The sequence below is a fragment of the Paramisgurnus dabryanus genome, chromosome 18 (genome assembly GCF_030506205.2).
Source record: "Paramisgurnus dabryanus chromosome 18, PD_genome_1.1, whole genome shotgun sequence".
Taxonomy (NCBI): domain Eukaryota; kingdom Metazoa; phylum Chordata; class Actinopteri; order Cypriniformes; family Cobitidae; genus Paramisgurnus; species Paramisgurnus dabryanus.
The window spans coordinates 35,537,517-35,563,223 of NC_133354.1; the positions used below are offsets into that span (position 1 = coordinate 35,537,517).

Consider the following 25,707-nt stretch of genomic DNA (forward strand, 5'->3'; position numbering starts at 1 on the left):
TACCTGTTTTATGCGCCACACTTTACCATTTACACCGACAACAACCCTTTGACGTATGTCCTCAGGACAGCCAAACTCAATGCTGTTGGACATAGGTGGGTGGGAGAATTGGCAGACTTCAGATTCGACATTCGCTACAGACCAGGCAAAGTGAACGCAGACGCTGACATGCTCTCTCGCTGTCCCCTCGATATCACTAAGTTGATGACCACATGTACAGAAGTGCTGACTGAGGAGGTGGTCCGGGCTACCTGGGAAGGAAGTCAGGCAGACCAAGAGAATGATGTTGCCTGGGTTGCGGCCCTTAACGCACGTGAAGAGAATACAGAGTGTCAGTTTGAAAACAATTTCATGACACTTGACCGCTCTGAGTTGAGAGCTGCACAGAGGGAAGATCCTGTGGTCAGTAAGGTGATAGAATTAAAGGAGAGTGGTGGAGAATTGACTCCAGAAATGACAAAAACTGCTAAAGGAGGCCTCAAGAGACTGTTGTATGAGTGGAGAAAACTGGATCTTGAAGAGGGACTACTCTATCGTAAGACCAATCATAGATCTCAACTTGTTCTCCCCGATAAATTTAAGCAGTCGGTCCTTAAACAGCTACACAACGACATGGGTCATGTGGGGACGGAACGAGTTCTGGACTTAGCAAGGAACAGATTCTACTGGCCTTTTATGAAAAAGGAGATCGAGCACTATGTCACCCAGCAGTGCCAATGCGTGAAGCAGAAGAAACCCGTTGTGAAGATCAGAGCTCCGATGGGGAGTCTTACCTCATGTTGTCCACTTGACCTTGTGACCATTGATTATCTGCATCTGGAGCGGAGCAGAGGCGGATATGAATATATCCTGGTGCTGGTGGACCATTTTACGAGATTTGCACAAGCATACCCGACGAAAGACAAGTCTGGAAGGACAGCAGCAGAGAGGATATTTAACGATTATATCCCACGGTTTGGCTATCCGTGTCGACTCCATCATGACCAAGGCCGTGAATTCGAGAACAATCTCTTCGCGACTTTGCAACGGATGACAGGTGTCAGTAACTCCAGGACAACACCTTATCACCCCCAAGCAAACCCAGCAGAACGTTTTAATCGGACTCTTTTGCAAATGTTGAGGACCCTGGAGGAGAAGGAAAAGGAAAGATGGAAAGATCACCTTCCAAAGGTAGTGCACGCTTACAACTGCACAAAACATGAGGCGACGGGGTTTTCTCCATTCTTCCTCTTGTATGGACGTCATCCTCGCTTGCCTGTAGACTTAGTATTTGGTCTAAGATCAAGAGAGGACCAATACTCACCTCGAGACTAGCCTCAGACAACAGTAAGCAAGCTAGCGCACGGAACAAGAGATACTATGACCAGCATCTTCGAGGCGTTGTGTTGCAACCCGGCGATAGAGTTCTGGTTCGGAACTTGAGCGAGCGGGGGGGACCTGGAAAGCTGAGATCATACTGGGAGAAAACTGTGCACGTGGTCAAAGAAAGGATAGGAGATGGACCAGTCTATCAAGTGTACCCTGAGTCCAGTGGAGGCCAAGATCCAGGAATGATACGCACCTTGCACCGGAACCTGCTTCACTTGGTTAATGACCTACCTGTAGAACCGTCATCCTTGGAAGCTGATGAGTCATGTAGACCTAAGGGAAGGAGACAAAGATTGCTAAAACCAGCAAGAGAACCTGAAGAAGCAAATTCAAGTGATACATTCTCAGATGACAGTGATGCTCCGAGAGCTTACTACTGGTTGCGCTCCTCGGAACAGCAGAGATCTAAGCAGAAAGCTAAACCTGACACTTACCAAAGAGGAGATTGGAGACGAAGAGATAGTGAGGATAGGCCTGTAAGACAGGAAGAGATTATGCTAGAAGTAGAGGAAGGATACTTACCTGAACCAGTGGCAAACCACTCATTGACTGACTTACCAGCTGCATCAGGATCTGAGAGGATGGATGATGAGCTTGGAGACATGGTACCTGTGGAGGAAGGAAATCAAATGATTATCCCAGTGAGAAATGATTCAGGAGATGGATATGTGAGGAGATCTAACAGAGAAAGGAAACCCACACGAGTCTTCACTTACCCCTCCTTGGGTCAGCCCAATTATGAACTGCCTACTGAGATAGGAGCTGCTCAATTGATGCAGACACAACAGTTACCATATTACTCTAATGGGGTACAGGGGCCTGTATATGTGACTTGTGCTCACGTCCCAACTACATTTCCTTATCAGATAGGGTCTTATCCTACCTTACCACCTTATGCATTTAGTGTATACTAGAGAATTAGAAGTTACAAGGAAACACACACACGCACATGTGAACAAGAAACACCCTGATATAATACACTCTGACACAGAAATCTTGTAATTGGTTACAATGTGAGAGGAATGTTTGTGTTCTTGAGTAAACTGTTTACAAGGGTTAAAGGGTCAGTGTTGTTTGGAGCCATTTCTTTTGTCAGGGAGAGTGTGACACCCTGTATGTATAGTCACAGGAATAATTATATTTTTGAATAATTATATTTTTTTCCTCTTTATGTATTTGATTTATTCTATTGTATTGATGATATCGTTTCAATTGCTGTTATTATGCTGGACTTGTGATGCGTAATACCCTCAGTGGACAATAGGGGGAGACTATGTGCTGAATAGAGTCTGTGTGGGTAACTTTGAGTCGCGGAGAAGAAGACGCCATTACATGAGCGACTCGTGAGTTACAACAGCACAACTTTGTCTCTCTCATTGTTTTATTAAACAGGTGGGTGAAATCAATCACTATGGACATGAAACATGAAACAATATGTTGATGGCATGTGTATACTGTTGTAGGAGGATAATATACATTTTCAGAGTATATTTAAGATGTTTTAATAGAGATGATGTTGTGTATATGAAAATGACGTTTCATTTGCCACGTGCGGCGTTAGATCTGATATACATATAATAAAATCTGAATGATTAGAGGCTCCAGCACACTGAATACCCAAACTAATGTGATGCTTTGCTTTATAATTGTGTTAATAGTTTAAAGAGTGATGTTTTAAGTAATCACTCTGTGTTTCAAGGTTGAAGTATATATATATAAATATGTATATATAGTTGCTAAATTTATTCATAGATATAATATCTTGATCTCTGCACACTATATTGAATACTGTTGATATTTAAGTTTTATCATATGTTTTAATGATCCTGTGATTACTGTTGATAGTAATTTCGTTTAAATGGTTATATTCTGTAATCTATGGTTCGCTCAACTAGTCAGTTATTTAGGAGGACACTTTTGCACAGACAACAGAAACTGTAATACATTGTTATGTATGTTTACGGGAAAAGTATTGAGTTATTTAAGAAAAATACTATTTGTACTTGAGTATAAGAGTGAAGATTTACAAGAGTAATGCAACATGTTTATTGATGTTTTATTTGAGTGAGTCACATGTAAGGTGACACAAGAGATTGTGATTTAAGTCTAAAAGGAGAGAAAAAAAGATATAAATAATCTTTGAATTATTGTAATAAACATTACATGAGCGACTCGTGAGTTACAACAGCACAACTTTGTCTCTCTCATTGTTTTATTAAACAGAATTTACTGCAGTACTGCCAGCTGGAAGGCGGGCGTGCTACAAGAGCAATATGGGAAAGAAGAGCGGTAGCCAAAAGAGAGAAGAGAGTCATAGATGTAGATATGATCTTTAAAATGAAAGTGGAAAACTATCTGAAATGCCTGTTTTTTTATTTTAAGAATCAAAACAAACTGATTGAATATTATGATGTTTTTAACCATGATGTGTGTGAAGTGTTTGAAGATTTTCACTGGACGTTGCCGAATGGCAATGAAGCTTTTGACATGTAATTATTTATTTATAATGTTTTGTGGGTAAATGTTTTAATATGTTTTTTGTATAATGTGTTGTAAATTAAATAGAAACTTTAATAAAAAAAAAAAAAAAAAAAAGCACGCCCGCTCTCGTCAGATCTCGGAAGCCAAGCAGGGTCGGGCCTGGTTAGTACTTGGATGGGAGACCGCCTGGGAATACCTGGTGCTGTAAGCATTTAATTAATTAAAAAAAAAAAAAAAAAAAAAAGCACGCCCGCTCTCGTCTGATCTCGGAAGCCAAGCAGGGTCGGGCCTGGTTAGTTCTTGGATGGGAGACCGCCTGGGAATATCAGGTGCTGTAAGCTTTTAATTAATTAATTATTTATTTATGTAATTTTTTGTAAATGCATCCTTTCTGTAAGCATAGGCTGATGGCATGGCGTTGCCACATTAGTCTTGAAGTGTCTCTCGAACGAGTCAGCATTTGCTTACGGCCACACCACCCTGAGCACGCCCGCTCTCGTCTGATCTCGGAAGCCAAGCAGGGTTGGGCCTGGTTCGTACTTGGATGGGAGACCTCCTGGGAATACCAGGTGCTGTAAGCATTTAATTAATTAATTATTTATTTATGTCATTTTTTCCCATAATTACGTCCTTTTTGTAAGCAATTACCGATGTCATTGCGTTGCCACATTAGTCTTGAAGTGTCTCTCGAATCGAGTCAGCACTCGCTTACGGCCACACCACCCTGAGCATGCCCGCTCTCGTCTGATCTCGGAAGCCAAGCAGGTTCGGGCCTGGTTAGTACTTGGATGGGAGACCGCCTGGGAATACCAGGTTCTGTAAGCATTTAATTATTTATTTATGTCATTTTTTCCCATGAATGCGTTCTTTCTGTAAGCGTTCACTGATGTCATGGCATTGCCACATAAGTCTTGAAGTGTCTATCGAATCGAGTCAGCACTCGCTTACGGCCACACCACCCTGAGCACGCCCGCTCTCGTCTGATCTCGGAAGCCAAGCAGGGTCGGGCCTGGTTAGTACTTGGATGGGAGACCGCCTGGGAATACCAGGTGCTGTAAGCTTTTAATTAATTAATTAATTATTTATTTATGTAATTTTTTGTAAATGCATCCTTTCTGTAAGCATAGGCTGATGGCATGGCGTTGCCACATTAGTCTTGAAGTGTCTCTCGAACGAGTCAGCATTTGCTTACGGCCACACCACCCTGAGCACGCCCGCTCTCGTCTGATCTCGGAAGCCAAGCAGGGTCGGGCCTGGTTCGTACTTGGATGGGAGACCTCCTGGGAATACCAGGTGCTGTAAGCATTTAATTAATTAATTATTTATTTATGTCATTTTTTCCCATAATTACGTCCTTTTTGTAAGCAATTACCGATGTCATTGCGTTGCCACATTAGTCTTGAAGTGTCTCTCGAATCGAGTCAGCACTCGCTTACGGCCACACCACCCTGAGCATGCCCGCTCTCGTCTGATCTCGGAAGCCAAGCAGGTTCGGGCCTGGTTAGTACTTGGATGGGAGACCGCCTGGGAATACCAGGTTCTGTAAGCATTTAATTATTTATTTATGTCATTTTTCCCATGAATGCGTTCTTTCTGTAAGCGTTCACTGATGTCATGGCATTGCCACATAAGTCTTGAAGTGTCTATCGAATCGAGTTAGCACTCGCTTACGGCCACACCACCCTGAGCACGCCCGCTCTCGTCTGATCTCGGAAGCCAAGCAGGGTCGGGCCTGGTTAGTACTTGGATGGGAGACCGCCTGGGAATACCAGGTGCTGTAAGCTTTTAATTAATTAATTATTTATTTATGTAATTTTTTGTAAATGCATCCTTTCTATAAGCATAGGCTGGTGGCATGGCGTTGCCACATTAGTCTTGAAGTGTCTCTCGAATCGAGTCAGCATTTGCTTACGGCCACACCACCCTGAGCACGCCCGCTCTCGTCTGATCTCGGAAGCCAAGCAGGGTCGGGACTGGTTCGTACTTGGATGGGAGACCTCCTGGGAATACCAGATGCTGTGAGCATTTAATGAATTATTTATTTATGTCATTTTTTCCCATAATTACGTCCTTTTTGTAAGCATTTACCAATGTCATTGCGTTGCCACATTAGTCTTGAAGTGTCTCTCGAATCGAGTGAGCACTCGCTTAAGGCCACACCACCCTGAGCACGCCCGCTCTCGTCTGATCTCGGAAGCCAAGCAGGGTCGGGCATGGTTAGTACTTGGATGGGAGACCGCCTGGGAATACCAGGTGTTGTAAGCATTTAATTAAATAATTATTTATGTCATTTTTTCCCATGAATGTGTTCTTTCTGTAAGCGTTCACTGATGTCATGGCGTTGCCACATAAGTCTTGAAGTGTCTATCAAATCGAGTCAGCACTCGCTTACGGCCAAACCACCCTGAGCATGCCCGCTCTCGTCTGATCTCGGAAGCCAAGCAGGGTCGGGCCTGGTTAGTACTTGGATGGGAGACCGCCTGGGAATACCAGGTGCTGTAAGCATTTAATTAATAATTTATTTATTTATGTCATTTTTTCCCATAATTACGTCCTTTTTGTAAGCATTTACCGATGTCATTGCGTTGCCACATTAGTCTTGAAGTGTCTCTCGAATCGAGTCAGCACTCGCTTACGGCCAAACCACCCTGAGCACGCCCGCTCTCGTCTGATCTCGGAAGCCAAGCAGGGTCGGGCCTGGTTAGTACTTGGATGGGAGACCGCCTGGGAATACCAGGTGCTGTAAGCATTTAATTAATTATTTATTTATGTCATTTTTTCCCATGAATGCGTTCTTTCTGTAAGCGTTCACTGATGTCATGGCATTGCCACATAAGTCTTGAAGTGTCTATCGTATCGAGTCAGCACTCGCTTACGGCCACACCACCCTGAGCACGCCCGCTCTCGTCTGATCTCGGAAGCCAAGCAGGGTCGGGCCTGGTTAGTACTTGGATGGGAGACCGCCTGGGAATACCAGGTGCTGTAAGCATTTAATTAATTAATTATTTATTTATGTCATTTTTTCCCATGAATGCGTCATTTTTATAAACATTTACCGATGTCATTGCGTTGCCACATTAGTCTTGAAGTGTCTCTAGAATCAAGTCAGCACTCGATTACGGCCACACCAACCTGAGCACGCCCGCTCTCGTCTGATCTCGGAAGCCAAGCAGGGTCGGGCCTGGTTAGTTCTTGGATGGGAGACCGCCTGGGAATATCAGGTGCTGTAAGCTATTAATTATTTATTTATGTAATTTTTTGTAAATGCATCCTTTCTGTAAGCATAGGCTGATGGCATGGCGTTGCCACATTAGTCTTGAAGTGTCTCTCGAATCGAGTCAGCATTTGCTTACGGCCACACCACCCTAAGCACGCCCGCTCTCGTCTGATCTCGGAAGCCAAGCAGGGTTGGGCCTGGTTCGTACTTGGATGGGAGACCTCCTAGGAATACCAGGTGCTGTAAGCATTTAATTAATTAAATATTTATTTATGTCATTTTTTCCCATAATTACGTCCTTTTTGTAAGCATTTACCGATGTCATTGCGTTGCCACATTAGTCTTGAAGTGTCTCTCGAATCGAGTCAGCACTCGCTTAAGGCCACACCACCCTGAGCACGCCCGCTCTCGTCTGATCTCGGAAGCCAAGCAGGGTCCGGCCTGGTTAGTACTTGGATGGGAGACCGCCTGGGAATACCAGGTGCTGTAAGCATTTAATTAATAATTTATTTATTTATGTCATTTTTTCCCATAATTACGTCCTTTTTGTAAGCATTTACCGATGTCATTGCGTTGCCACATTAGTCTTGAAGTGTCTCTCGAATCGAGTCAGCACTCGCTTACGGCCACACCACCCTGAGCACGCCCGCTCTCGTCTGATCTCGGAAGCCAAGCAGGGTCGGGCCTGGTTAGTACTTGGATGGGAGATCACCTGGGAATACCAGGTTCTGTAAGCATTTAATTAATGAAATATTTATTTAATTAAATATTTATTTATGTCATTTTTTCCCATGAATGCGTCCTTTCTGTAAGCGTTCTCCCATGGCATGGCGTTGCCACATTAGTTTTGAAGTGTCTCTCGAATCGAGTCAGCACTCGCTTACGGCCACACCACCCTGAGCACGCCCGCTCTCGTCTGATCTCGGAAGCCAAGCATGGTTGGGCCTGGTTAGTACTTGGATGGGAGACCGCCTGGGAATTCCAGGTGCTGTAAGCATTTAATTAATTAATTATTTATTTATGTCATTTTTTCCCATAATTACGTCCTTTTTGTAAGCATTTACCGATGTCATTGCGTTGCCACATTAGTCTTGAAGTGTCTCTCGAATCGAGTCAGCACTCGCTTACGGCCACACCACCCTGAGCACGCCTGCTCTCGTCTGATCTCGGAAGCCAAGCAGGGTCGGGACTGATTATTACTTGGATGGGAGACCGCCTGGGAATACCAGGTGCTGTAAGCATTTATTAAAAATTTATTTATTTATGTCATTTTTTCCCATAATTACGTCCTTTTTGTAAGCATTTACCGATGTCATTGCGTTGCCACATTAGTCTTGAAGTGTCTCTCGAATCGAGTCAGCACTCGCTTACGGCCACACTAGGGATGCCATATCAGTTAATTTTCCCGACCGACAACCGTAGCTTCTAAACCGAACATTAACCGTTAACTGATAAGATTTTAATATGAAATTGTCATTGAGTAAAAATACAGTTGACGGTTGTCTGTGAACTAGTAAAAACAAAACATTTAATTTGAACGTGCAAACAGCAGCCACAGATCAACAACACAACCAGGATTCATACATTATTAGATATTCACGCAACATTACCTTATTAAAAAGCACGCGATCGGTCCAGTAGATTTATATCCAAAGGACAGATTGTCTCCGTTTCATCTACCACAGTGGTCATTTCTAAAGCAGGACCCTTTTCAGAAAGTTTTGGTTTTGCGTCGTCTTTGGTTTTACGTTGTGCAAACAGCAGCCACAGATCAAAAACAGAACCAGGATTCATACATTATCAGATATTCACGCAACATACCTTGTTAAAAAGCACGCGATCGGTCCAGTGGATTAATATCCAAATGGCAGATTGTCTCCGTTTCATCTACCACAGTGGTCATTTCTAAAGCAGGACGCTTTTCAGAAAGTTTTGGTTTTGCGTCGTCTTTCTCCGTTTGTCCAAAAAGAGCTAGATGTTTATGGTTAGGGTCAGAGGCCATCAGCGAACGTCTGTCCGGATGTGCGCAGACGGACCGCGTCATCTTGCGCGGACACGCGCGCGTCTCCGTTCAGCTTCCAAACACGCATACAAATGATTTCTCATACAAATGATTACTTTATCAGACCGTCAGGGCAGCAATCATTTGTGTCATTTACAGGACATTCACAAATTAAAGATAGAAAAGTGGCGAAATGTCTGTCGCCTCATGGCGACACACACCATGTATTAACAAATATTTTTTATTTTAACTGATAATGTTAATCGGTCATAATTTCTTACCTTCGGTTAACGGTTAAACGGTCAATGTGAACATCCCTAGGCCACACCACCCTGAGCACGCCCGCTCTCGTCTGATCTCGGAAGCCAAGCATGGTTGGGCCTGGTTAGTACTTGGATGGGAGACCGCCTGGGAATACCAGGTGCTGTAAGCGTTTAAATAATTAATTATTTATTTATGTCATTTTTTCCCATGAATGCGTCCTTTCTGTAAGCGTTCTCCCATGGCATGGCATTGCCACATTAGTTTTGAAGTGTCTCTCGAATCAAGTCAGCACTCGCTTATGGCCACACCACCCTGAGCACGCCTGCTCTCATCTGATCTCGGAAGCCAAGCAGGGTCGGGCCTGGTTAGTACTTGGATGGGAGACCGCCTGGGAATACCAGGTGCTGTAAGCGTTTAAATAATTAATTATTTATGTCATTTTTTCCCATGAATGCGTCCTTTCTGTAAGCGTTCTCCCATGGTATGGCGTTGCCACATTAGTTTTGAAGTGTCTGTCTTGTGGTTACATTGTGTCTTAATGTGTGGCACAGCTCTTTCCTTTTTTCTGTCAGTGCCTTCAGAATGCCTTTAAATTTGAGGAACCAGGCAATGGCACGTCTCAAACGGTACCAATCTGAGTAGTGTGAAATGAACTGTGAAGAAAAGTCATAAGTATCTGCACACACTACATTGACTGAGACATCCTTAACTTCTAGGTCATTGCCAGATATCTTAAGAGTGTTACTTGGCATTTTTGGCCATTCTGATTCTGGCTGTGTCAGAAAGGATGGACCCGTAAGCCATGCATTTGATTTGAGGAAAGCACCTACATACATTAAGTGGTACATTAAGTCCTCTTGAGGCAATGTCAGCTGGGTTGGAAGAAGAACTCACATACCTCCATTGTGACACATTTGAGAGCTCTCGGATTGCAGTTACCCTGTTGGCCACAAATGTACGGAACCGTGTGCTTTCATTATTGAGATACTTCAGGACTGAGGTACTGTCTGTCCAAAATACAGACTCGTGAAGAGTCAAGTCCAGTTCAGATTTCAGCATACTATCCATTCTAGCAGCCATTGTAGCTGCAGTGAGCTCAAGACGTGGCACAGTAACTGATTTTACTGGAGCAACCCTTGCTTTACCTATAACAAAGGCACAATGTTGTTCACTTCTGTGATTCTTCATGAGCAAGTATGACACAGTGCCATAACCCACCTCACTAGCATCTGCGAAATGATGCAGCTGTGCTGAAGTGACTTCACCAAAGTTGGGTGGCTTCATGCATCTTTTGACCTGAAAGTCATTTAAGTTCTGAAGACTAGCCAACCACAGGTCCCACTGATGTTTGAGAGTTTCTGGTATACTATCATCCCATTCATGTTTTGTTCTACAAAGCTCTTGCAGTATTTGTTTTGCAGGAAGAATGATTGGAGAAAGTATTCCAAGGGGGTCATAAATAGAGCTAACCATGGACAAGATACCTCTCCTTGTGAGAGGCTTTTCCTGTAAGGTTACTTTGAACTGCAAAGTATCTGTCTCTACACACCACTGAACCCCTAGGGCTCTTTCCAATGGTAATGTGTCCTTCTCCAGGTCCAAGTCCTTCACTGTTTTTGCTTTGCTCTCCTCACTTATGGATGCAAGCACATTGCGACTGTTGGACATCCATTTGGTCAGGTTAAATCCTCCTGATGCACATAACTCCTGTAATTCATGCACAAGAGCAATACCCTGCTGTTCAGTAGCCACAGATGTCAAACAGTCGTCCACGTAAAAATTCCTAAGAACTGTCTGAATTACCTCTGATCTGTGATGTGCACTGTTGTCTTTTGCACAGCTTTGCAGAGCGTAGATTGCACAACTTGGGGAGGATGTGGCACCAAATAAGTGAACAGTCATTCGGTATTCCTCTAATTCCTGAGCAGTGTCTCCTTTATGCCACCAAAGAAATCTCAACAGGTCTTTGTCTTTAGCAGGAACTCTTACCTGGTGAAACATCCCCTCCACATCTGCTGCAAGGGCTATTGGCTTATGTCTGAATCTCGTCAGCACACCAATGAGAGAATTATTCAAGTTGGGTCCTTGTAACAGTTGAGTGTTGAGCGATTTTCCTTGGTAGGTGCGCAGTCAAACACCACTCGAAGTTTGTGTTTTTGTGGGTGATACACACCATGGTGTGGGATGTACCAGACTCTGCCAAGGTTTCCTTTAATATCACTTGCAGGGATTTTTTCTGCATGACCTTTAAGTAGCATGTCATCCATGAAACTACAGTAATCCTTGTGAAAAGTTGAACTTCTTTGAAATTTTCTTTTCAGACATTGAGCACGGAGAGAAGCAACAGCATAGTTGTTAGGAAATGCTACATCCTTTTTCCTTAATGGAAGGTCAATGCAGTAATGTCCATCAACAAGTTCTATGGACTGTGATACAGACTCCATAAACTGCCTATCCTCTATTGACATTTCCAAATTTTCAGCTTGCTTACACTCTGGAAAATCATAACTCATTTGCTGTTGAATTAAGTTCTCCAGGCTTACCACGGAAATCCTGTTTGCCATTACATGTGGCCATCCTGTGTCGCTGTTAGTTTGGATGTTCTCTCTATCCAACGGTCCATTCACAATCCAGCCCAGGATGGTCTTAACAGCATAAGGCCCATCTCCTCTGCTGTTGATGACTTTCCATGGCTCAAGAACCTTGGGTACATTCGTTCCTATTAGTAAGCCAATACCTGCATCAATCTGAGGAAGACACACCTCCTCAAGTTATTTCCATTTCTTAACATCCTTCTGTTTGGGAATGTTTTCCTTTTTAACTGGAATCTCCTTTTGTGAGAACACTTGAGGGAGCTCCACGAAATTGTTCTCATTCAGTCCGCATATTTCCAGTTCGGTGAAAACATTTGTACTAACCCAGCTAACAGAAAAAAGTTCTAAGAACGTTCCCTGAAAGTTTTTAACGTTCCCAAAAACGTTCTGCCAACGTTAAAAGTGTCCAGTTTTCTTGACGTTCTAAGAACGTTTTTGTGTTGTCTCAACGTTAGAGGAATGTTACATTTTACCATTTTTAAACGTTATGACAATGTCATGTTTTAATGTTCACAGTCACACAATGTTTAAAACAACAACTGTTTATTATATTGACTTCTTTGATTGTTATGTAAATGATAGAGAAACATTGCATTTTATTATATTTATTTTTTATATTTATATTATTTTATTATATTTATTATATATTATTTATCTATTATATGTAAGTTTAGATGTTGATGTTTTGTTTCATTTTAAGTCACCATTATTGTGATTAGTGTTCGTTTTAGTTGGGCTCTTGAGCCTTGTTTTCAATTCAATTCAATTCAATTTTATTTATATAGCGCTTTTCACAATTGTTAATTGTTGCAAAGCAGCTTTACATGAGTAGATGTAGAGGAGAACATTGAAAATCAATACATAGTATAAGAAGTAGAATATAGCGGCTAAGGATAAAAAACCGTGTAAGCGAGCATATTAATAATGTAACGTATACAGTAAAGTGCTAAGTTAAGCCAAAGTTGGCTGACTCTCCCTGGGACTAAAAAACCCCCTAGGAGAAAACCCAATGGGAAAAAATCCTAGAAGGACAAAAAACCCTAGGGAGAGATTAGTATTTATATTTATAATATATAGACACGGTAGGGATAGGAAGCGTGTAAGCGGATTAAACTGGTTCAGCCGGTGGCCGTTGGTCGCGCATCGGTTGGGCGTCACGTTGAAGGACAGCCAGTTGATTAGTGGTGCGATGACCTTCACAGCAACAGGAACTGGGTCTGTTTGTCTCATTGTCCTCAGAGTCGAGGACGAGACAGGGAGACAAAAACAGAATTCTATTAGCGTAGGGGCCGTTCGCATGTAATGCAAGTGTCATACATTATAGTGGTTTAATTCAGCTCGGTTCCAGACAGGCTAACTATTGCGGCAAGAGTAAATTACCCGTATGAGGTATGTGAGTGCTTTGTTCTAGACAAAATAACTACTGCGGGAAAAGTACATTTACTGGACATTCTATGTGAATGCTTTGTTAAAGAAGAATGTCTTAAGTTTAGATTTAAATTGATCGACTGTGTCTGATACTCGAACATTATTTGGTAAATCATTCCAGAGCTTAGGGGCTAAATAGGAAAAGGATCTACCACCTTTAGACACTTTTGATATTCTAGGGATAATTAAGTAACCCGAATTTTGTGATCGCAGTTTACGTGGTGGATTGTATTCTGATAGTAGTTCTTTTATATACGAGGGCGCTAGGCCATTTAAGGCTTTGTAGGTGATTAGTAATATTTTAAATTGTATGCGATATTTAACTGGTAGCCAGTGTAAAGATGCCAGAATTGGACTAATGTGGTCATACTTTTTAGATCGAGTAAGCACTCTTGCGGCGGCGTTTTGAACCAGCTGTAGCTTGTTTACCTGATTTGCATGGCATCCCCCGAGTAACGAGTTACAATAGTCTAATCTAGAGGTCATAAAAGCATGGATAAGCTTTTCTGCATCTGATGCAGACAGCATATGGCGTATTTTTGAGATATTTCTAAGATGGAAAAATGCTGTGCGGCAGACGTTGGAGATATGACTATCGAAAGATAGATTGCTGTCAAACATTACGCCTAAATTCTTAACCGTGGAAGATGGCACCACCGTGCAGCCATCTATGGGCAACTTGTAATCTGACATATTATGTTTGGAGCGATTTGGTTCAATAATAAGTATCTCTGTCTTATTGGAGTTTAGCATAAGAAAGTTATGTGCCATCCAGTCCCTAATATCACTAATGCAGTCTTTTAGCTTAGCAAACTGGTGGGTTTCGCTAGGATGTGACGAGATGTAAAGCTGGGTATCATCCGCATAGCAGTGAAAACTTATGTTATGTTTCCTGATAATGTCTCCTAGAGGTAACATATATAACGAGAATAGGATAGGGCCTAGAACTGATCCCTGAGGTACGCCGTATTTAACGGGGGAGTGATGTGACTCTTCCTCATTTACATAAACAAAGTGATATCGATTGGTTAGATACGATCTAAACCAGGCTAACGCCTGACCACTGACCACTGACCTTGTCTTTTGCTTGCTAGTTTTTTCCCTGGTTGTGTTAACTTTTTGTTAATACACCACATTTGTTATGAACATGTTAAGTTAGTAGTGTAATTCTGTGGTGTGGTGGTTGGTACATAATGGTAAAAAATCATTCCTAATTAATTTACTAATCAAAAGTTTATTTTCTGTCAATAATGTAAATGAGAGCCAGCACTTTCCCAGCAGTTGGTCATTAAAGAGTTTTAGAAACTTTGGACAAAAATATCCGCTATTTAATTGGGACGTACAAACATCAAGAATCAGACTATGAAAGCCAAAGCCCCAATGCAACAGCCTGTTTTTGAAATCAATAGCGGTCATTTAGATGTAGAGGATAGTGAAGAACTAAATGAAATAAAACATGAATTGTACAAACTAAGACAAACTGTTATGAAACAGGGAGAGTTTATGTCTTCTCCCAGAAAGTCTATGGTTGTTGAAAAACCTATTGATTTACTGCAACCATATTCACCAAAGACACCAGTGATACACCCGCCCAGTGGGGGTGATGTAAATGTTATGCATGGAGCATGTGGGGGCCCTGAGGCCTGAGGGTGACACACTTGTTAGTCTCAGCCAAGAGAATGAGGAAGAGTTAGATAACCGCTCTGAAGCCAGTGAACAGATTGAACACGGCACACATTCTAAAGCAGCGAGTGTTTGTAGTCACGCTTCAGAAACATCAACAGAATTAAGACATAGCAAAGAACATAAAAGGATGGAAGGGATGAAAAGAGAAGTTAAACAACTAAAGAAAATAGTGTTAGAGCATGACCGTAATAAGCACAGCCTAATACATTCAAAAGAACCTCTGATAGTCTCAATGCAAGGTGAAATGTACCTTGAGAGGTCAGGCACCAGATCAGGCATGAACTACCACCCACTTTCTGATCACGAGTCACAGGGCCAACTAAATGCAGAGAGACCAGACACAGGAAGCGAGCGGAAGCATCAAGTTTATCAGTGGGTAGCATCTCAATCACTGAAGAGCAAGTTATTAAACACAGAGCCAGCACCACTTCCAACGGCCACCTCACAACTTTTCGGAGAACCAGACCAAGATAAGGTAGATGGTACACAGTTTCCCATAGTGGTGCACAAAGGAACTAAAAAATATCAACCATGGACACATAGTGATCTCACTGCTATAATGAGTAAACTCCCACCGATCACTAGTGGTGGAGGGAGATGGTTAAATAAATTGATTACATTGAGTCATGGTGTAGTTCTGGCCGTGGGTGATATCAGATGTCTGTTAGGGCAAATTTTAAGTAAAGCTCAAGTACAGGATTTTGAAGAAAATGCCAATTTGACATTGACAGATAACGAAGCATTGTATAGTACGGTGAGTACAGACATCGGTATGGCGCTTAGGGCCCAGTTTCCCACTCCACCAACAGTGTACCAAAACATTAAATTTAAAATTAAACCAGATGAGACAGGAGCGGCTTATTATTTCAGATGCAATGCTGAATGGGAACAATTAACAGAAGAAAATGGGTTAAATAACCCAGTCACCAGGGACATATTCAGGTCAGCTGTAATGGCAGGTGCACCAGCTGGAGTCAAACAAACCATGGAAAATAGTCCAGACATCCCGTCAGCTTCTAATGAACTATGGGAGAGACATTTGATATTTTACATAGAAAAGGCCTTAGATAAATCTAATAAAGAGTTGGCTGAGGTTGATAGATTGAAAAATGACCTACTTAAATTACAATGGAGCAAGCAAAACAGGCCACTAACAAAAAGAAACAGATGACACAACAAGCCCAACCACCCACCACTTCAGGTCCCCCGAATGGGCAAAGACCCAACCAGTATCCAAACCAGTATGCCCCACCAGATCCATATATAGGCCCACCATATTCAGGGAATCCCTGGGAAGGGTATCAACAGTATAGAGGGGCTCCCAGAGGTAGGGGTAGCGTAAACAGGGGAGGATACGGCGGCTCTGGAGCTAGTATATGTTATGTGTGCGGACAGTAGTGATGAGCGAGTCACTCGAAACTCGGATCATTTAACCCGATCCCTTAAATGAGTCCTTAGTGACCATTAACCCGAGTCAGTTGAGTCCTCTCAGATTTTGCATTAAAAATGAGAAATTGTATCAAACACAAAGCTCTTCAAATGTTTACAACAGAATTACAACAAATAACTCTACATAAGCTATAGGATCTATAACTTGCAACAACAAGTTAATTTACATCACCAAATGTCGACTGGGGGTACCGAGTGAGCCAAAAGCTGCTATTCCGGATCATTATTTCTTGCAGCTCCGAGTCCGAGTACAAAGGGATGCGTGCGTGCGACAATGAGTTGGTCTGCGGCTCGGGGATTCACTCAACTCATGGAGCTTGAATCCTGGGCTAGGAGAAACAAGCCTTGCTCGTGTTGTTAACCCACTGACTAATCTGTTGAAATATTTGACTGGCACAATGTTTTGGGTAGAAGCTGCAAATGTTTAACATTTTTAAATACGAGGACTGCTGCAGCAGTGCTGCTGGAAAGATCCGCCACCGACGGACGTACACGGCTCCTCTTGTTGACTGAGTCACTCAGAGTGACGTGAGTGGTTCACTCACAGGACCCGTGCAGGAGCGGGCGAGCGGCTCTGTCTGGGACTCACTCACAAGATTAACCGAAGCCTATCGTGGATCTTTTAAGTCAATCTGAAACAGGACACGTTCCTCTCACGTCCAAGTCAACCAAGCCTGACATCTTCTAAATGTGGTGTTGATATATTTGTCGTTATGAAATGAAACTAAACACACCAAACTTTTACAATTATGTTATTGATAATGTTACCACGGGCATGCATGTTTTTTACGAGTTCCTCAGGTCACATAAGCCCTTTTTTGTGAGCAGAGGAGTCATAAACTCGTAGCTGCACGCGTGATCCGAGTTGCTTGGTTGGCATTAGTATGACTTAGCGATTGGAATTGGGAGATTTTGACCAAGTGACTCAAGTGACTCGAGTGACTCGCACAACCCGGATCATATTAGTGAGTGACTCAGAATAACCCGAATCCTTAAAAAGATCCGGGTTGACCATCACTAGCGGACAGGAAGGTCATTGGGCCCGTAGATGCCCTCAAGTTGGGCCACAGCCCCAATATTCCGGTGTAAGGTATCCACTTAACGCACCAAATGCAAGGGGATGGGGTCCCAATAGAGGAGGTGGCGGGCGTGGAAATGGTGGTTTTGCCAGGGGACCACCAGCGCCACACAACTCATCATCACCTGATTTAATGGCGCCTGTGCACCCATCATGGGGTCATGGTGATGGTGCAGAGGAATGACGGGGCACACAGAGAACCACCATGAGGGGAATGGCTGAGCCCCTCATGGACATAGTGGTAAACGATACACCACTCCGCTCTAGTGGATACTGGAGCTACATACTCCACTGTAATAAGAGGCACCATACAGTCAAAAGATCTGAGTAATAAAACAGTGAGTGTGATGGGTTTCTCTGGTGAAATTGAAAAGTGGCCATTAACTAAACATTTACCAACAACAATTGCTAATCAATCTGTCACGCATTCATTTCTGTACTCCTCCAATGCACCCATTCCTTTACTGGGCAGAGACTTGCTAATTAAATTAGGGGCCAGTATACTGTGTTCACCTGATGGTGTCATAGTTGGATTTCCAGATGGAAATACTATAAATTGTTTGTTGGGGTCAACAGAGACAGGAAATCAATGGATGTTGGTGGGGGGAAAGTATAAAGAGTTAGTTGACATTTATTGGGCAGAACTGGAGACAGATTGGGAAGATGAGATGTCCAGTAGCAGTGTAGTGACCCTTTACAACACATATAAGCCATGGATAAACGACATAGCTTTATTTCTACCACCTATAGATCCATTGCATTGTACTATGTTTTATGATAGATTTGATAACACAACCTATGAGGAACTTTTTCAGACCATTGAGGGAACCAAGTGGAGGTTGGTGGGTGATGGCATATTTGTGGGCCAACAGGGTGTGGCAGCCCCAATTGTCTTATCAGAAGAACAAAAAGAATGGTACAGAATGTCTGACACAGCTGCACCTCACATTTCACTGGTGTTACGGTTTGTGTTCTTTTGCATTCTGCATGCTGTTTTTTTTCTACGCTCTCTCTCTCTCTCTCTGGCCTATCTTTCTACCAGGTGTTTGCTGATTGGATGAGGCGGCTGTCCATCTCAATCAAGTGTGTGTGTCGACAGCCAATCGAGTGCCGCCCTGCTGGTTAAAAGGCTTTCCGGTGCGCGTGATCGCCAGTTCAGTTCTGGGTGTGATTGTGTTTGAGTTGCCCTTTGATGTGTGTCTTTCATTTTTCTGTGTGAGTGTGTGAACTCACACTTGTATTGGTATAAATGTATAGACTTTATACGAACAGTTCTTGAGTGCATGTTATCACCCTGTTGGGGGAAAAGGGAGCAGGTAAGAAGATCGCGCGATGTACATATGACCCGTAGAGAACTATATCTGTTAGACACACTAGGTAAGAGGGGAGCGCCTCTTTTGTAAGTTTGTATTTTTATTAAGGGAGTCTAGTTAAGGCGTCGGATGCGCCGAAGATTTCGGTTTTCTTTTCACATTTTTCTTTGGGTAGTAAGTTTAGAGGGGTTTGGGAAAGTAGTTATTCAATTTTTGTTTTGTTATTTTCTTTAATTTGGCGCTACCCATTGTTTCTTTTTCCCCCAGGGGTTTATAGTCTTTAATTCTTTATTCCCTAACTTTTCATACATTGTAAATAGCTCACACTATACAGACTGACTAGATTAGTGGCTTCGGCTTTAAATAAAAGAAAAACTCATTTAACTGCAACTCTCTTTGTGTCCGGTCTTTTCTGATGCCTTATTCCAGCAGTATCTAAACTAAATGTTATGTGCTAACCCTGGATTTATTAAAAGTTCATAACATTTAATGGGGGCTCGTCCAGGATCTGTAATATTTCCCGTGATTTATTACATACTGCTGGATTGGGAAGTAGAATGACTGTGACTTATGTAATTCGTTTGTAGTGGGGCGTGACTGGTTAACGGAACGTAATAATGGCTGATTTTGATTTGGAGAGCTTCGTTAACGCACCGGCTATTGATCGACTAAAAAAATGCAGGAAGGATGATTGGCTGCTTATTGCTGCTCATTATAAAATTGCGGTTACGAAAAATCAGCTTAAGAGAGATATTAAGAGAACAGTTATACAGGAGCTGGTGGAACTGGGTGTTTTGGTGTTACCTGGAGAAGATGGAGCTTCACTTGGTACCGACGTTCACTCATGTGTGTCTGGCGATGAGGAGCAGGGTGAAACGGCTGAGGTGGAGGGGTCTGAAACCAAAGCTGTTTTGCCGCCCTTTGAACCTTTTACTCCGACCTCTGTTGGGTCTGGAGGTAATGCCCAGCTGAAGGTTCGCTTGGCGCGTGTTCAAATAGAAGCGCACGAACGGGCAGAGAGTCGTCGGGCTGAGATGAATTTACGCCTTGAAATGCGCAGGTTGGAAATTGAGGCGGAGACGCAGATTAAACTGCGTGAACTTGAGCTGAATGCAGCTAAAAATGTACCTGTCCCAGTTGTTCCACCGGTGCCGATTGGTAGCGCTCCATTGGGGGCTGAGTCGGCGGTAACTACTTTCGATGTAAGTAAACATATCTCTCTCGTACCGCAATTTCGTGAAGCAGAAGTCGACTCGTATTTTGGTGTGTTTGAGCGTATCGCGTCCGCACTAAATTGGGCTAGAGAAGTGTGGCCTTTACTTTTGCAGTGTAAATTAACTGGTAAAGCCCAGGAGGTGTGCGCAACTCTATCCTTAGAGGATAGTTTAAATTATGATATGATGAAGGCTGCAATCCTGCACGCGTATGAGTTAGTTCCAGAAGCATACAGGCAGCGGTTTAGGGGTCACAAAAAGAACTCCAATCAATCATTTGTTGAATTTGCCAGAGAGAAATGTGTTTTGTTTGACAAGTGGTGCGTGTCGAGCAAAGTAACAGACTTCAAGACATTACGAGAACTTATTCTTTTGGAGGAATTTAAAAATTGTGTCCCCGAACGTGTTGTTGTTTATTTAAATGAACAAAAGGTAACCTCTTTGTCTCAGGCTTCTGTTTGTGCAGACGAATTTGCGCTGACACATAAGAATGTATTTACCGCAGTCCGTTCTGATAAAACCGCGTCTGTTCCTCTGATTAACCAGTCACGACCAAAAAGTTTTGTTCCAAAGCCAAAAGAAGATCGGGAATGTTTCTATTGTCGTAAGCCTGGCCATTTAATTGCCGAATGCAATACATTGAAAAGAAAGCAACAAAGCGCTGCAACCAAGAGCGTTGGGTTTGTGAATGCTGTTGATGTTAACTGTGGTGAGCGTAATGGCAGGTTGGATTCAAGTTACGAACCGTTTCTTACGGAAGGGTTCATTTCTATTTCGGGTGAGTCTACAGATCAGGTGAGAATTAAAATACTCCGTGACACCGGCACTACTCAATCCTTTGTGCTTGCAGGTGTACTGTCATTTAATGAGCAGACTTCTTGTGGCAGTAATGTGTTGGTACAGGGCATCGAGATGGGTCTTGTTAAAGTTCCGTTACATCAGGTACATTTGCAATCCGAGTTATGCACAGGATTTGTAAAAGTAGGTGTTCGTGAATGTTTACCCGTGAGCGGGGTAGATTTTATTCTCGGCAATGATTTGGCTGGTGGGAAGGATTTTCCTGTTTTGGAGGTTTTTGATAACCCTGTGTTAGATCAGGCCGATGAGTTATCTGAGATGTTTCCTGAAATTTTTCCGGTTTGCGCTGTTACCCGAGCTCAAGCTCGTCAGAAAGATGTCGTTGATTTATCGACCTCTTTTATTGCACCTGTATTTACCAATGACGCTTTGCCGTCGGTTGAAGGTAAGGCTGATGAAAAATCCTCTCCTGTCAATTCACATTGCTTGAAGTTACCTGTGACGCGTGAGAAAGTAGTTTCTGCACAAACGGCAGATTTGACGTTGCAAAAATGTTTTCTTGCGGCTGTTTCCATTGAAGAAGCACAGAAGAAAAATTCTGCGTATTTCGTTGAAGATGGCTTATTGATGCGCAAGTGGTGTTCAGATGTTACGGATAATTCTGAATGGAGTGTAGTGTATCAAGTTGTCATTCCTTCGTGTTACCGTCAGCAGGTTTTGTCTTTGGCGCATGATCATGACCTGTCCGGACATTTAGGAATTAAGAAAACTTACAATCGGATTTTGAGGCATTTTTTTTGGCCCCGTCTAAAAACAGACGTTGCTCATTTTTGCCGCACTTGCCAGATCACTGGAAAACCGAATCAGGTGATTCCCCCCGCGCCGCTTGTTCCCATCCCAGCGGTAGGTGAACCATTCGAGCATGTTATCGTTGATTGCGTCGGACCTCTGCCTCGAACTAAAAATGGTAACCAGTTTTTATTAACGATCATGTGCAATGCTACGCGTTTCCCTGGGGCGATTCCGTTGAGAAAAATCACAGCACCTGTGGTTATTAAAGCACTTGTGAAGTTTTTTTCCATGTTTGGTTTACCAAAAGTCGTGCAAAGCGATCAAGGCACTAATTTTCTTTCTAAACTTTTTTCACAAGTTCTGACCACTCTGAATATTTCTCACCGGGTTGCGAGCGTATATCATCCAGAGAGCCAAGGTGCTCTCGAACGTTTTCATCAAACGTTAAAGGCGATGCTTAGGAAGTACTGTATGGATACGGGTAAAGATTGGGATGAGGTGGTACCGCTGGTTTTGTTTGCGGCTAGGGAGGCTGTGCAGGAAAGTCTTGGATTTAGTCCTGCCGAACTTGTGTTCGGTCATACTGTCAGAGGCCCTTTGAAACTTTTTAAGGAAAAGATTATGTCCTTTGATTCCAGCCCTAAAATGAATGTCTTGGATTATGTCAGTAAGTTTCGTGAGCGGTTACATCACGCTTGCTCTACGGCAAGAGATTCCTTAGCTAACGCTCAGGAAAATATGAAATGCCGGTTCGATCGTAAGTCTGTTCAGTGCTGTTTTGAAGCGGGAGATCAGGTGTTGGTGTTGCTACCTATTGTTGGTTCTTCTTTGTCGGCACGTTTTCAGGTCCCTACAAGGTATTGAGGAAGTTGAGTGACACCGATTATGTGGTTGGTACTCCCGACAGAAAGAGAGAATCTCGCGTGTGCCATGTAAATATGCTAAAGGCATATCACAATAGAGAAACTCCTTGTACGGAACCTCCAGCTGCGGCTCTTATTCCAGCTCCTGTAGCCACAGCCTGTAGTGGTGTGCCCGTAAGTGATGCTGATATTGAAGAGGATGGAATTGTGTTTCGTCACGCACATCAGCAGTGTGCTTGACTTAAAAATTCTGAGATTTTGAATGACTTACCATTTCATTTGCATCATTTATCTAAGGAACAACGAAATGACATTACGTATCTGATTAATGATTATCCCTCTCTATTTAATGATGTTCCTTCTCGCACTACAGTTTTGCAGCATGACATCAATGTAGGTGATGCTACTCCGATAAAGCAGCACGCGTATCGTGTGAATGCAATGAAAAGAGCTTTCATGCGCGAGGAAGTTGACTATCTACTGAAATATGGGCTCGCCAAGTTAAGCTGTAGTCCCTGGAGTTCACCGTGCTTATTAGTTCCGAAGAGCGATGGCACTGCTCGATTTTGCACGGACTACCGAAAGGTAAACGCGGTTACTGTTCCAGATTGCTTTCCTCTGCCGCGTATGGAGGATTGCGTTGACAACCTCGGTTCCGCTCGTTATGTCAGAAAATTAGATCTGTTAAAGGGATATTGGCAGGTGCCCCTTACATCTCGTGCTTCTGACATCTCCGCTTTTGTGACTCCTGATAGTTTTCTGCAATACTCTGTAATGGCCTTCGGGATGCGTAACGCGCCCGCTACTTTTCAGTGGCTCATTAACATCGTGCTTTTAGGAGTCCCAAACTGTAATGCTTATTTGGACGATTTGGTTGTGTATTCTACTGACTGGGCAGAGCATGTTTCACTGTTACGGACTGTATTTGAGCGTCTTGCTAAAGCCTCACTGACCTTGAATTTGGCCAAATGCGAATTCGCGCAAGCAACCATTACATATCTAGGTAAGGAGGTTGGCCAAGGCCAAGTGCGCCCGTTAGAAGCGAAAGTAACCGCAATAGCTGAATTTCCCACTCCAGCTACTCGAAGAGAACTTCGCCGATTTTTAGGCATGGCTGGTTATTATCGCAGCTTCTGTAGGAACTTCTCTATCATTGCGCAGCCTTTAACCTCGCTCCTTAGTCCATCTAGTCCGTTCCGGTGGTCTGATGAATGTCAGCATGCGTTTACTTCAATCAAAACGCTGTTGTGTAGTACTCCTGTTCTCGTAGCTCCTAATTTTGCTTTGGAGTTTAAATTGGAAGTGGATGCCAGTGCGGTTGGTGCTGGGGCCGTACTGTTGCAGGAGGATGCGAACGGAGTTGACCATCCTGTCTGCTACTTTTCGTGTAAATTTAATAAGCATCAGATCAACTATTCGACCATTGAGAAGGAGGCGTTAGCGCTGCTGATGGCCCTTCAATATTTTGATGTGTATGTTGGGTCGAGTAGCTGTCCAGTTATTGTGTTTACCGATCACAATCCTCTTATATTCCTGTCACGTATGTATAATCATAATCAACGCTTAATGCGTTGGTCTCTGATTGTACAGAGTTACAATCTAGTGATCAAACACAAGAAAGGTGCGGAGAATGTGATCGCGGATGCCCTTTCTAGAGCTTAGTAGTGTTGCACTGTAGTGTTGAAACAAATATATGTAAATTCATATAGTTTGTTTTTAAGGGCGGGGGTGTTACGGTTTGTGTTCTTTTGCATTCTGCATGCTGTTTTTTTTCTACACTCTCTCTCTCTCTCTGGCCTATCTTTCTACCAGGTGTTTGCTGATTGGATGAGGCGGCTGTCCATCTCAATCAAGTGTGTGTGTCGACAGCCAATCGAGTGCCGCCCTGTTGGTTAAAAGGCTTTCCGGTGCGCGTGATCGCCAGTTCAGTTCTGGGTGTGATTGTGTTTGAGTTGCCCTTTGATGTGTGTCTTTCATTTTTCTGTGTGAGTGTGTGAACTCACACTTGTATTGGTATAAATGTATAGACTTTATACGAACAGTTCTTGAGTGCATGTTATCACCCTGTTGGGGGAAAAGGGAGCAGGTAAGAAGATCGCGCGATGTACATATGACCCGTAGAGAACTATATCTGTTAGACACACTAGGTAAGAGGGGAGCGCCTCTTTTGTAAGTTTGTATTTTTATTAAGGGAGTCTAGTTAAGGCGTCGGATGTGCCGAAGATTTCGGTTTTCTTTTCACATTTTTCTTTGGGTAGTAAGTTTAGAGGGGTTTGGGAAAGTAGTTATTCAATTTTTGTTTTGTTATTTTCTTTAATTTGGCGCTACCCATTGTTTCTTTTTCCCCCAGGGGTTTATAGTCTTTAATTCTTTATTCCCTAACTTTTCATACATTGTAAATAGCTCACACTATACAGACTGACTAGATTAGTGGCTTCGGCTTTAAATAAAAGAAAAACTCATTTAACTGCAACTCTCTTTGTGTCCGGTCTTTTCTGATGCCTTATTCCAGCAGTATCTAAACTAAATGTTATGTGCTAACCCTGGATTTATTAAAAGTTCATAACAACTGGCATTACATCCTAATCATGAAGCTAGAGAGTTAGGCAGCATGGTTAAAAAACTACTCACTGTAACCGATTGGCAGAATACAAATATAACTGGGGTGTTGCATTCACACAGTCATGATGTGTATTGGATCAAACAACAGACTGAGGATGTAGCCATCCTAAAACATGAGCAACTAGCCAGAAGTCATGGTAGGGAAAACACAGACGGTGAGGGAACGGAAAAAATGATTAAAAGCATGCCACGTGACCTATTGTCTCAGGGCCCAACTGATGTAGGCTTTTGTAACATCACTCCAGTTTCATTTAAATTGTCTACCACAGAACCAGTGTGGGTACCCCAATACAGAAATAAACCAGACGCAGAGGAGGGAGTGAGGCCAACAGTAGAGGGTTTATTGAGCAAACAAGTTTTAACTCCAACCAATTCTGAATGGAACACCCCAATTTTTCCTGTACCAAAACCCGGCTCAAACAAATATAGGTTAGTACATGATCTCAGAGCTATAAACACTTTGGTGGAGACAGGAACGCTGAATGTACCAAACCCATATGTGGCCCTGTCCAATTTGTCGCCTGCACATCAATGGTTC

The 25,707-nt window shown here is 42.9% G+C and overlaps 1 protein-coding gene, 9 non-coding genes and 10 pseudogenes across 10 annotated transcripts; all 20 read left to right on the forward strand.

Moving 5' to 3' along the window:
* The first annotated feature begins 4,311 nt into the window (after positions 1-4,311).
* LOC135751230 (5S ribosomal RNA) lies at positions 4,312-4,430 on the forward strand. Its single transcript, XR_010532968.1, has one exon. It is a non-coding gene; the product is annotated as a 5S ribosomal RNA (ribosomal RNA).
* A 125-nt stretch (positions 4,431-4,555) lies between these two features.
* Positions 4,556-4,674, forward strand: LOC135751155 (5S ribosomal RNA; annotated as a pseudogene).
* A 117-nt stretch (positions 4,675-4,791) lies between these two features.
* LOC135751240 (5S ribosomal RNA) lies at positions 4,792-4,910 on the forward strand. Its single transcript, XR_010532978.1, has one exon. It is a non-coding gene; the product is annotated as a 5S ribosomal RNA (ribosomal RNA).
* Positions 4,911-5,035: 125 nt separating this feature from the next.
* On the forward strand, positions 5,036-5,154 carry LOC135750965 (5S ribosomal RNA). The gene has a single exon (XR_010532862.1). It is a non-coding gene; the product is annotated as a 5S ribosomal RNA (ribosomal RNA).
* A 125-nt stretch (positions 5,155-5,279) lies between these two features.
* Positions 5,280-5,398, forward strand: LOC135751156 (5S ribosomal RNA; annotated as a pseudogene).
* Positions 5,399-5,514: 116 nt separating this feature from the next.
* Positions 5,515-5,633, forward strand: LOC135750966 (5S ribosomal RNA). Its single transcript, XR_010532863.1, has one exon. It is a non-coding gene; the product is annotated as a 5S ribosomal RNA (ribosomal RNA).
* Positions 5,634-5,755: 122 nt separating this feature from the next.
* LOC135751141 (5S ribosomal RNA) lies at positions 5,756-5,874 on the forward strand (annotated as a pseudogene).
* Positions 5,875-5,995: 121 nt separating this feature from the next.
* LOC135751170 (5S ribosomal RNA) lies at positions 5,996-6,114 on the forward strand (annotated as a pseudogene).
* A 121-nt stretch (positions 6,115-6,235) lies between these two features.
* On the forward strand, positions 6,236-6,354 carry LOC135751237 (5S ribosomal RNA). Its single transcript, XR_010532975.1, has one exon. It is a non-coding gene; the product is annotated as a 5S ribosomal RNA (ribosomal RNA).
* Positions 6,355-6,479: 125 nt separating this feature from the next.
* On the forward strand, positions 6,480-6,598 carry LOC135751138 (5S ribosomal RNA). Its single transcript, XR_010532949.1, has one exon. It is a non-coding gene; the product is annotated as a 5S ribosomal RNA (ribosomal RNA).
* A 121-nt stretch (positions 6,599-6,719) lies between these two features.
* LOC135751035 (5S ribosomal RNA) lies at positions 6,720-6,838 on the forward strand. Its single transcript, XR_010532930.1, has one exon. It is a non-coding gene; the product is annotated as a 5S ribosomal RNA (ribosomal RNA).
* Positions 6,839-6,963: 125 nt separating this feature from the next.
* Positions 6,964-7,082, forward strand: LOC135751175 (5S ribosomal RNA; annotated as a pseudogene).
* A 114-nt stretch (positions 7,083-7,196) lies between these two features.
* LOC135751088 (5S ribosomal RNA) lies at positions 7,197-7,315 on the forward strand (annotated as a pseudogene).
* Positions 7,316-7,440: 125 nt separating this feature from the next.
* On the forward strand, positions 7,441-7,559 carry LOC135751162 (5S ribosomal RNA; annotated as a pseudogene).
* A 125-nt stretch (positions 7,560-7,684) lies between these two features.
* On the forward strand, positions 7,685-7,803 carry LOC135751082 (5S ribosomal RNA; annotated as a pseudogene).
* Positions 7,804-7,944: 141 nt separating this feature from the next.
* On the forward strand, positions 7,945-8,063 carry LOC135750978 (5S ribosomal RNA). The gene has a single exon (XR_010532875.1). It is a non-coding gene; the product is annotated as a 5S ribosomal RNA (ribosomal RNA).
* A 125-nt stretch (positions 8,064-8,188) lies between these two features.
* On the forward strand, positions 8,189-8,307 carry LOC135751188 (5S ribosomal RNA; annotated as a pseudogene).
* A 1,075-nt stretch (positions 8,308-9,382) lies between these two features.
* On the forward strand, positions 9,383-9,501 carry LOC135751215 (5S ribosomal RNA; annotated as a pseudogene).
* Positions 9,502-9,626: 125 nt separating this feature from the next.
* Positions 9,627-9,745, forward strand: LOC135750985 (5S ribosomal RNA). Its single transcript, XR_010532882.1, has one exon. It is a non-coding gene; the product is annotated as a 5S ribosomal RNA (ribosomal RNA).
* A 5,227-nt stretch (positions 9,746-14,972) lies between these two features.
* LOC135750955 (uncharacterized) lies at positions 14,973-16,211 on the forward strand. The gene has a single exon (XM_065269946.1). It carries the CDS (start codon positions 14,973-14,975, stop codon positions 16,209-16,211), a length of 1,239 nt encoding a protein of 412 aa, XP_065126018.1.
* The last annotated feature ends 9,496 nt before the right edge of the window (positions 16,212-25,707 follow it).

Bases quoted from the DNA above. Each gene is read 5' to 3' on its own strand.
- LOC135750955 (XM_065269946.1), top strand. From the start codon at position 14,973: ATGGAGCATGTGGGGGCCCTGAGGCCTGAGGGTGACACACTTGTTAGT.